The sequence below is a fragment of the Ostrea edulis genome, chromosome 1 (assembly GCF_947568905.1).
Source record: "Ostrea edulis chromosome 1, xbOstEdul1.1, whole genome shotgun sequence".
NCBI classification, from domain to species: Eukaryota; Metazoa; Mollusca; class Bivalvia; order Ostreida; family Ostreidae; genus Ostrea; species Ostrea edulis.
The window spans coordinates 107,230,359-107,242,452 of record NC_079164.1 but is presented as its reverse complement, the minus strand read 5'-3'; the positions used below and the strand labels follow the sequence as shown (position 1 = coordinate 107,242,452).

The 12,094-nt window shown below is 38.1% G+C and overlaps 1 protein-coding gene across 1 annotated transcript; it reads left to right on the top strand.

The window, feature by feature from the left end:
• Positions 1-2,477: 2,477 nt before the first annotated feature.
• LOC125667265 (L-methionine gamma-lyase-like) lies at positions 2,478-10,646 on the top strand. Its single transcript, XM_048900648.2, has 10 exons — positions 2,478-2,594; positions 3,036-3,240; positions 3,400-3,558; positions 3,699-3,836; positions 4,281-4,453; positions 6,949-7,060; positions 7,310-7,423; positions 7,507-7,641; positions 9,491-9,636; positions 9,722-10,646. Exons 1-10 carry the CDS (start codon positions 2,590-2,592, stop codon positions 9,801-9,803), a joined length of 1,269 nt encoding a protein of 422 aa, XP_048756605.2. The 5' UTR covers positions 2,478-2,589; the 3' UTR covers positions 9,804-10,646.
• Positions 10,647-12,094: the final 1,448 nt, after the last annotated feature.

Here is a 12,094-nt window from a genome sequence, read left to right as displayed (position 1 = left end):
CAACGGTCACCTGAGTATCATAGTCGATACATGGACTTACCAGGGAGTCTCCTATCTAAAGTTATGCCTCATTCTGGAGTCTTCAGTGCATAGCTTTATGATCTTTCTAAATATGCATAGAATTCCCATTCCCATTCAATTACAATAAAATGAAGTTTGAAGCACTTAGATTTACCTTATTCATCCTCCCATCAATAGTATATGTAGACAACTGTATCCTCTCCTCTAAATATGTATCCATCTTTCATTGAACATCAGGAGAACAAAAGAAGATTTCTTGAGCATTTATTATTAATACATTTTCACTAGAGAGCCATATTGGTCCCACCCTAAGGCCTAAATCCCTATTCCAAGGGTCATGATTTTCATAATTTATGTAGAGAGCTTCATGCATTTAGTTTTTCCTCACACATGTCTGAGAGTAAAGAAGAGTTTCTAAGATTTAATATATCTTTACTATATGCCCATATTGGCCCCACCCTAAAGAATGAATTCCTGACCAAGGGGTCATGAATTTCATAATTTTGGTAGAGATCTTCATGGATATCATAACCATGCAATTTACCCCCCCCCCCCCCCACATGTGTGGAAATAGAGATGACAATTTTTGAAATTTTGTAGTTTTTGCCCCACCCATGAGGCCCTGGAGTTGGTTGGTTGAGTATTATTTAACGTATATATTGAGACGTCACCATTGCCGGTGAAGGGCTGCAAGGCCTTTGCCCGGCGCTTATGGCCTTTGAGCAGGGAGGGATCTTTATCGTGTTGTGACGTGGGACCTCGGCTTTTGCAGTCTCGTCCGAAGGACAGCCCCATTTAGTCGCCTCTTACAACAAGCAAGGGGTACTGAGGGTCTATTCTAACCCGGATCCCCACGGGACTGCTAAGATCATAAATTTCACGATTTACATTCCTCTTATCCTAAAGAAGCTTCACACCAAAAATGGTAACAATATCGGCCTTGTAGTTTCAGGAAGAAGTTAAAAATGCTAAATTGTGAACGGACTACACGATGACCAACGACAATAATCAGGGCTCGAAATTAGCGAGAAATACTCGCAAATTGCGAGTAGATTTGAAAAATAGCGAGTAAAAATAGAGGACACTCGCAAATCTTAGCGAGTGGGGATTTACAAACCATGATCGTATCGTATCCGTTTTAAGCCGCGATGCGCCATTCGCTTTTCTTTAAATAAAACTTGCACTCAAAATCATACAAACGCTTACATGAACGAATGATTTCAACAACCGTTTCTATCCGGATTTTCTTTTATGATTTTTTAAGAAACTCGGCGTCAAACAAATGCTTTAGAGGTCGGACATCGCATTATAATGAAAAATATAGACCTGTTTACTTATAGGGGTGATTAAATTGACTTGGTAAAACATAAATTCCGATTTCTTGTTAAATAAATGAATAACAAAAAGCTCATACTTGGAATTCAAGTCTTCTGGTAGTTAATTTAATCAGAATTTTCTATCTACATTAATTCATTTTCATACTGAGGTCGGGTTGTAGTCACGGCACGAGTGCACTGCTCACCGTGTAGGCGATTACCCACAACAACAACAACAAAAAATCATGGGACTCGTGATCGTGCTGCTTATAAACCACGAGTCTGGGATTCACTTTGAAAAATTACTCGTGACAACCCTGACGTGGCATGAAATTGGAAGACATTGGATCTATACCTGCAGTAAACAGGTTGTGAATATTAGAGGTGCGATGGTCAAGAGACCTAAACATTGCATCATATGACTTACGTAAATTAGTGTTTTGTCCAAACGATGCCTGTTGACCCACTAGGCTCAGTAATGGTGGGGAAAATCATTGATTTAAAAAAAAAAATATGAAAAAAGAGCTCTACTTCATTATTTTTATTTTAGCTTGTAGGTTTTCATTTTAGCCTGTGGATCTTTTACCCACAGGCTAAAATTAGCCTGTGGAAGAAAAAGTTAATTTCGACCCCTGCTGAATAGGTCACCCGAGTCACTCAAGTGACCTAAAATCGTACCAACACCTATCATGACATGGGAACTCCGTTTTTAAGGTCATTTCCGAAAGATCCGTGGCCCCTAATGTCGAGCGCTTGGTGAGGCAACAGTCTAGAAGCGTTAACACCACTGGAATCCTGAATCGAACAAGTGACCTTCAGATTACAAGTGACCTTCCGATTGCGAAGCGAGCGCTGTAACCTCTAGACTTCCATGGATATGGTTGATGCAATAATTTTAGGTACAAGGTACCTTTATTTCGGAAATAACTACCGCTAAAAATATTGTCACTCAATATCAGTGTGAGAATTATCATTTTCTGACTGACACTCCATAGAATGTTGCTCTAGATAAATTCGTTCTTTTGTCGGGTGGAAATGTTTGTTTTTAAATCGTGGAAAATAAGAGGTGTTGCTTTCGTGTACGGGCTTTACGCTAAATACCATGCTATTTAAACAGGTCACCAACGGACCAGGTATCTACAAACACACACGTCCGTGTCCCAAATATATACAGGTGTCATTTGATCGCTTCTTCTCCCGCCAGACTGTACACTCTAACTCCTATATCAAATCTATATAAGCACTATTGAATATGAGGTAAGTAAAGCATTTTCATTTACTTCGATGACACCTATTGCTTTAGAAGTAATCTTTACTATGATACCTAGATTTATATAAAGAACAAGAATTGACGTTTATAAACAATTCTAATCCCTTATCAAATATCCACATACCTGAACTATTTTTATGCATGAGCAGTATAATGATTATAGATAATGTCAAGCACATTTTATTATATCGCCTGCAGAATATCGTGACACAAAAAGGATCTCTATCCGTATGTCTGTCCGTCTGTTACATCATGGAAGTTTGAAACACGCAATAATAAACTTTGATTTTTAGAAGTGAAGGTCATGTGATACCCGTATTATACAATCATGACTTATGCCTTCATATGTACCACCTGTGTTCCTTTGATCACAAGTTTTTGAGTTCAAAGTTCAAGTATGCTTTAGATAATCTATCTTTCCCTTCCAGTAAAAAATGGTTTCCTCCACAGTCCGATTTGGAGAGGGGCGTGGGCGGGCTTTATATCACTGACGTCACTCCTGAAACTGTGGCAACGTCGTCACGATTTACACCCACTTCTGGTCCTGAGACAGAGGCACTGGTTCCGCCCATTTTTCACTCTTCCACCTACAAACTTAAATCTGTTGATGACTATCTCAAGATTTTGGAAGAGGTTAAGTTTTATTATTTATTACAATTTCAAACCCGTCACTGCCAACAGTAAAACGTTTATTTAAATTGTTAATTTATTTGAACATACCGAAGTTGTGAGCATGGCATACTGTGCTCGATGAATGTCGATGTAGACATGATTTAGAGTTATTTTTAACAGGGTGGATACATTTACTCAAGATTGAGTAATTTCACTTGCCAATCCCTTCAAGCTGCAATAAATAGCATAGAAGGTGGAAAAGGCTCCCTCGTGTTTAGCACAGGAATGGCTGCTATATCCACAGCGTTACTTTGTTTCCTGAAAAGTGGCGATCACATAGCAAGTATATCTAGCAATTTTCCACGTCCAGATTGCTGGTCGATTAGCAGCTGAGTGTTTGATTTTAAATATGATATGGGTTTCATTTTTTGAAGCTGTATAGCTTTTTGTTTCATTATGAAAATGCATACATTTTATAGGTTGTGAACAATCCTTGCTACAGTGGAACATATGACGTAATAATGAACATACTCCCTCGGTATGGAATCGAATACACCTTCGTTAATACGGGGTGTCCTGTGGAGGAATACAAGAAACACATCAAAGCTAATACTAGGGTACATAGACAAGCTAATTATTCATACTAAAACACGTCAACTGTAGAAGTCATCTGTAGTAGTCATATGTCATCTGTAGTAGTCATCTGTAGAAGTCATCTGTAGGATTGATGATGCTTACTAGGTAGATGTGAACAATATCATTTGAGTGTTCTGATAAACGTGTTCCATTTACTCTCTGTATGCAGTGCTTGAAATGCATAGTGTTTCAAAAATATTTTACGTCATGGTCAATACCTTGAAATAAATCAACTTCACTTGTTTTTCTGCCTAAAGATTAGCATTCTGGTACACTGTACTAACATATAGAATTTGTACACATGTAGAATAGGAGACTAAGCTCCAGAGATACTGGAACTACTATAGCCCAATGGACATGTATATACCGTGAGTTCCAACAATCAATCAAACTAAACTTTGTGTAATTTGAATATTTTGAAACAGATGCTATATGGTGAGACCCCGTGTAATCCAAATATGGCTATTCTTGATCTGGAGGAGTTCGGAAAGCTGGGAAAGTCGCTGGACAACGTCCTGACCATGGTCGACAGCACGTTCGCCAGTCCTTATCTACAGCCCGTCATACAGCACGGAATCGACGTATCAATGCACAGCTGGTGTGTCTTCTATTGGGAAAATAATGTCGTTCAAAAGCTCAACTAGGTTGAAATTTGCAGTGAGCTTTTCTTATCAGAGTTAGTCTGTTGTCCGTCTATGAAGCGTCCGTCTTTAAACTTTTCAACTTCTTAAACACTTCTGGGTCAACTTCAACTATATTTGTCACAAAGCATCCTTGGAGATTCATTTTGTTCAAATGAAGGTCAATGTCGCCCTTGCAAGAAGAAACAATTCAGAAATAGTCAAAATAGGTTGAATTGATCAAAAAATATTTTTAAGGAAGGCAGAAACGAAGAAAACTTGCACGAAAGCCTCTTTCTTTTACTAATTTAGAATTGAAACTTTGTAAATAAATTAAATTGTCAGTACAATATATACTTCTAACAAAAACATTAGCGCAAATGGGCTCTATTGCCGACCAGAAAATATTTACAAATAGATGGACATATATATGAGAAAGTAAGTAAATTGTTTATTATTGTGATATGAAAGGTGAAGATAACGAACAGTGATCAATCTCATAACTCCTATAAGCAGTACAAAATATAGAGTTGGGCAAACACGGACCCCTGGATATACCAGAGGTGGGATCAGGTGTCTAGGAGGTGTAAGCAACCCCTGTCGACCGGTCACACCCGCCGTGAGCCCTATATCTTGATCAGGTAAACGGAGTTATCCGTAGTCAAAATCAGTGTGCCAAGAACGACCTAACAATCGGTAGGAAACACGTCAGACAGTATTTGACCCAATGATAGGCTGTATTGGCAAACTAGATCGTTATAACGAGCGACATGTGCAAAATACAAACTACATGTAAATTCAAGATTAGATATTTGCACTCGGCCAGTTGGGCCTATACTAGTATATCGTCAATTTGATTAAAAGTTTATGATATGTTTCAATGAAGCATGACCTTTATCCTTACAGTGATGAGTAATAGTATAATTACATTAAAATTATCACAGGCACTTGTTTCATAGATGGGTCACCCCTCCTTAATAATACCACAAGGTACCTAACTAGATTTCGGACACCTCTCGCTTCAAGTCTCATTTTACGATTAGTTCGCTATTCATCCTCACTTTTGTGATATAAGTCGCTTTAATAGACATTGTCCTTGCTGGTATATCGCTTTCAGCACCTTAATACGAAGCCCCATGTCTGTAAACTACTTGTTTATTCATCGATTCATTTTCAGACGATCCATCTTATTCTTTGGAAAATAAAATGAGGGTTGGAAAGTGTTTCATTCTTATTACTCTGGTTTATATCGTTTGATTATTCTGCATGTGACCATATCAGAGAAAATCGAATAATGCTAGATGTTCATATGGTCATAATGGTTGAGACATTCAGTCGTTTCATGTTTTTTCCCCTGAACATACTTTCCATGGGGAAATGACAAATCAAGTTTCTCTAGATGTAATTTGTGACGATTAGGTGCCAAAAGATACTTGAAATGTATAACTATTAGCAAATGAACCAAGAAAAATACTGCTTGTACATCCTGTACTTTGCAATAACTGTTCTTGCGAATCCCTATTTTTTCCCCCTGTTTTACTTCCCTTTTAAGTCTGCGCATGCGCTTGTACTGAAAAGCTCCGAAAACAGAGTCCAGGCCTCAAGACCATAAACTGAGAATAGACTTAAGTCTTAATTTTGATTCCTTATATCTTAAGATTTATCTAGCACATATGTTTAAAAAAACTGCTGGTTCATAAAAAATAAAATAAAAACATATTCTGAACATATTATTTGTACATGAAAATTATTTCAAAACTTACGAAATTTAGACTTAAGTCTATTCTCAGTTTATGGTCTTGATGTCAGAGAGAGATTTGTTTCTTCCATTGACTCCGAAAATGACTAGACTGGTAATTATGCATTACCTGGTTAGAAATTTAAATTGACAAAACAAATACGTAAGAAATAAATGTCATTTTTGAAAATAAATGAGAGTATGAATTTTGACGCTTCATGAAAAGTATGCCGGTGTTGTAGAGTGAACCTTCCCCCACAATGAGACTTCCCCCCGGGAGCCTGGCTCTAGAGTGAGCCTTTCCCCGCGGAAGCCTGGCTCTAGAGTGAGCCTTTCCCCGGAAGCCTGGCTCTAGGGTGAGCCTTTCCCCGCGGAAGCCTGGCTCTAGAGTTAGCCTTCCCCCTGGGTCTATAACACCGGCGTGAAGGGTTATAGTTCATATCCTCATGTAATTTCAAAACTGAAAATTATGTTTTATATTTACATTTTTTTTTTCATTTTTGTGGGAATTTTTAGCTGTGAAGATAGACGTACTATATTTATCAAGATTCATACGCGCATTGTCCATCATGATTAAATGGCTATCACAATTTGTAATTTTTAAAATTACTAAAGATATCAAAGACAAAAACATTGAAAATGTAAATATGATTTATATATCAGAAATAAAAACACCAGTAGTTATACCAAATCAAAGGTATTCGTCACAATGTATATTCTGTTATTATCTTGAAGTACAAAATACATGGGTGGACACAGCGACCTCGTGGCCGGATGTTTGACCTTTTCCTCTGTTGACCTTTGGAAGACCATGCTTCATTATCAAACCAGCCTGGGAACGACGATGGTAACATGTCATAACATATGCTGATCACATTCGTTTTCACATTGTCTAATTTTGAAAAATTATTTTGCATCTAACATAATGAAGATTTCATCAGCTCTTGATCATGATGTACATCATATACCTTACTTAAGGTAATGGCATCTACCGCCTGCAGATCAAATAAAACAAACAAAAATAGAAATTCGACTTCTGCATCTACAGCTTAAAACATTCAAGATCATAGTCTAGAAAACTTATTCTTCATTTTAGTCACCCCATGATGCAAGTCTTCTGCTTCGTGGAATCAAAACTCTCCCTATACGCATGGAAAGACACAGCTCTAATGCCCAGAAAGTTGCTGAATTCTTGGAAAAGCACCCTAAGGTGACGTTCAATTAACATAAGGTGAAAATCTGAGCTATAGGCTTTGTGTTATGTGATCATGTCTGTAATTTAATTTTGTACAGGTTGAGAGGGTCAGTTATCCTGGTCTACCATCACATCCACAACATCAAGTTGCCAAGAAACAGATGAAGATGTTCAGTGGAATGATCGCTGCTGAGATCAAGGGAGGGGTGCAGGGAGGGAAAATTCTAGTGGAGGTACTGAGATCAAGGAAGGGGTGCAGGAAGGGAAGATTCTAGTAGAGGTACTGAGATCAAGGGAGAGGTGCAGGAAGGGAAGATTCTAGTAGAGGTACTGAGGTCAAGGAAGGGAGGATTCTAGTAGAGGTACTGAGATCAAGGAATATGTGCAGGAAGGGAAAATTCTAGTAGAGGTACTGAGATCAAGGGAGGGGTGAAGGGAGGTGAAATTCTAGTAGAGGTACTGAGGTCAAGGGAGGGGTGCAGGGAGGGAAAATTCTAGTAGAGGTAATGATGTCAAGGGAGGGGTGTAAAGAGGGAAGATTCTAGTAGAGGTACTGATGTCAAGGGAGGGGTACAGAAAGGGGCAATTCTAGTAAAGGTACTGAGGTCAAGGAAGGGGTGCAGGGAGGGAAAATTCTAGTAGAGGTACTGAGATAAAGAGAGGGGTGCAAAGAGGGAAAATTCTAGTAGAGGTACTGAGATAAAGAGAGGGGTGCAGGGAGGGAAAATTCTAGTAGAGGTACTGAGGTGAAGGAAGAGGTGCAAGAAGGGGAAAATTCTAGTAGAGGTACTGAGGTCAAGGGAGGGGTGCAGGGAGGGAAAATTCTAGTAGAGGTACTGAGGTCAAGGGAGGGGTGCAAGAAGGGGAAAATTCCAGTAGAGGTACTGAGGTCAAGGAAGGGGTGCAGGGAGGGAAAATTCTAGTAGAAGTACTGAGATAAAGAGAGGGGTGCAAAGAGGGAAGATTCTAGTAGAGGTACTGAGATCAAGGAAGGGGTGCAGGGAGGGAAAATTCTAGTAGAGGTACTGATATCAAGGGAGAGGTGCAGGAAGGGAAGATTCTAGTAGAGGTACTGAGATCAAGGAAGGGGGGATTCTAGTAGAGGTACTGAGATCAAGGAATATGTGCAGGAAGGGAACATTCTAGTAGAGGTACTGAGATCAAAGGAGGGGTGCAGGGAGGGGAAATTCTAGTAGAGGTACTGAGGTCAAGGGAGGGGTGCAGGGAGGGAAAATTCTAGTAGAGGTACTGATGTCAAGGGAGGGGTGTAAAGAGGGAAGATTCTAGTAGAGGTACTGATGTCAAGGAAGGGGTACAGAAAGGGGAAATTCTAGTAAAGGTACTGAGGTCAAGGAAGGGGTGCAGGGGGGGGGGAATTCTAGTAGAGGTACTGAGATAAAGAGAGGGGTGCAAAGAGGGAAGATTCTAGTAGAGGTACTGAGGTCAAGGGAAGGGTGCAGGAAGGGAAAGTTCTAGTAGATGTATACATGTATTTTTTCAAGGAATGAATTGGTCTGACAACAAGCATTTTTAGAAAACTTGTTGACATTTTCTTCAATTTTAAGATCTACTTCACTACTAACAAGTGTTATATGAAATAAGGTATAATGTTTTATTACAATGCACAATCAATCATTCATTACAACAAAAACGGTAATAAACAAACACCTCAAAAAATGAAACATTACGTGTATGTACAATAGATGTTGAGATGTATGTTAAGGAAAACAAACCATTCCCACTTTTCCTGTGTAAATGTACATTTTCTCACTACTTTAACATTCAAAATTATCATGATTTCATGTACACATTTGATCCTTCTGACTCTTTCACATTATCCAACACTCAGAATATTTTTTTCTTAAGGCTAGTGTCACTGAAATTTGAAAATGTTTTACATTCTGAAATATCATGGAACTATAACCTGCTATTTACGACCTATCTCATAAAACCATATTTCATTAAGAGAAACACCAGACCATCTCTTATTAGTCTCCACGGGTTAGGTGTGGTTTGTACAATGAAATTTTATTTTTTTAAAAAATGAATAAACAATTATAGCTTTGAAATATTTTATGACAGAATGTGCGCCTTGTGCAACTGGCAGTTTCATTGGGAGGGGTAGAAAGCTTAATTGAGCATCCTGCTACGATGACACATGGTCCGATGTTGATGACGTCAGAGGATAGACAGAGCGGTGGTATAACTGACGGTCTCGTTAGAATCAGGTGTGAATTATAAACTAAACTGAGTTTCAATCCCTATATTTGAAATTGATTGCATCATATATTATTTTTACCTTTCATTTTTAAGTATTGGTTTGGAGGATCCAGATGACCTTATCAAAGACTTTCAGCAAGCACTGGACAAAATTCCAGAAAATCTCGTAGCTTAGGCAGGATCAGATTGTTCAACCTAAATTATATCGTATAAAAGCAGCCTATAAATTGTACTCTATTACCTTCAAACATCAAACACTTCAAAAGTAATCTAGTTTAATCCATCTTCATTCAAAGCGGGGGCAGACAGTTGATCACTTCCGGTAAATCACACCATGGATCAGGAAATAGCTTGTATCGTTTCTCACCCAGAAGACGGACACAGAAAACCATTATTTTGGAGAATGTCTTGCAAACTGAGTTCAGTATGGTGGTCTTGAAATCACAGATACTTGACATGTCTATGTGGAACATGTCGTCACAAGCCGGACGGGAAATTCCATATTTTACACCCTACAAAATAAGCATTTCGTGTCACAGTTCTAATTTTGGAGGAACATCTACAACCAGCAGACTTCGTCAAGACTAGAGTTCTACTAGACTGGATTCACACAGACAAACTGTAAAATTTTAGAAAAGGTGACCCAAGTTTGGGAGAGTCGAGCATATTTTTTCTCTTTTGGTTTTTCTACAATATTTTTAGTTTAAAAAAGCAAAGCATTTCACAAAGATGCATTTCTCGAAAAAATCGTAAGTTGAAACTTGGACTAAAGTCTGAAATTTTGCTAAGATTTTGACTGCTCAAATGAAAGAAAACTCAAACTTAAGTTTAAGAAGATTTTCTTCGAGAAATCCATGCCTTGTGTTATATTGCTGTATCAGATCAAGTTTCTTATCAATGTGACAAGTATTATTGGATGAGTATATGTGTAGCATCTTAAAGAAATAACGATAAATATTTTATTGTCATTAACACATATTAAACAGTTCAAGGAAATAAAATTAATTGGTGTCTACAAGTAGTTTCGTTTGTACCCAATTCATTCAGGAAAAGGAATACAGAAATATCATTCTGAAACTATTTCTACCGTTATTCAAGTGTCAATGTTTGATATATATATAAATTTTTGATTTGATGGTGTGTTTTTTTTTAGAAAATTTAAAAGCTTTTATGAAATGATCAATGTCTAGCTGGATTAAATGATCAATGTCTAGCTGGATTAAATGATCAATGTCTAGCTGGATTAAATGATCAATGTCTAGCTGGATTATCTAGCTGGATTAAATGATCAATGTTTAGCTGGATTAAATGATGTAATGAGGAATGTACTTACACAGCCGTAACAAAGGTCATGGCGGACACAGGCTGTCTCCATAAACTTTTTTATAAAGTTAGGCGTATGAGAACAACCGTCGACAAAAGGGAAGCGTTCACATGCTTGACTTACAACCACGCCCACAAATACAAACAGCAGCTGCAGTCTCAAACACTGTCAAAAACGGAAAATATATATACTCTGTGAGAGTAACAAGTCGACGCACCTGCAAAAGTCATTTTAACTCGCTTAGCTCTATGTCCCTCTACAATGAAGTTTTTAAAAAAGTATTCGATACATGTACCTGTGATATACTGGTATACTCTACCACTTCATTGCAAAGCTCAAAGGAATGCCGCAGTCATTATTCTGCAGTATACCTTCTTACGTAATAAGTGATTGTGAGAAAATTGACGTTCATCTCACAAACTTTGCACTTTGTGTTTTGCTAATGCGACAATGAAGTCGATAACCGAAAATTCAATTTTATAATCATAAAAATTAATCAATATATGTTGCAAAACAAATTTATAAATGACTGAGAATATTTGTCATTCAATATAAATCAATCGTCTGCATTCCGAGGTCGATTTAAACAAACATGGCGATGCACAGACAAGTTAACCCTCTTCCACGTATGTGTAGTTGACATAACTAAATACTTTAGTAATTTTTGACAACATATTTAGTGTACCCTACCATGTCACCTTTTTCGTCAGCAAAAACAAGGCCTAGTCTGCTTCGGAAACTGTTATGACGTCACGAAGTGACCTAATTCATAGTGATCGGTTCTATATTTCTGAGTCTTAGTAGAAAAGAAACAAAAGGAAACTAAGTTGATGATGCATAACCTCCTCGGTCTCGAAATGTTGTTTGAAATATAAAACCTTCGGCTAATGCCTCGGCTTCTATAGTTCAAAACAACATTTCCCATCCAAGGAGGTTATCCTCCAACATCCACGAATAACTGACTTATCATATAGCCTTTACCAAATAGAGCGTCTTCTTTTTTCATGTCTTTTTCTAAAATTAATTTAAATACATGCATCAAGAACAGCTATTTCCCAATATTTTTAAGAAAATGACCCCCCCCCACCCCCCACCCCCCCCCCCACCCCCCACCCCCCCCCCCCCCCCCCAATGTCTTGGTT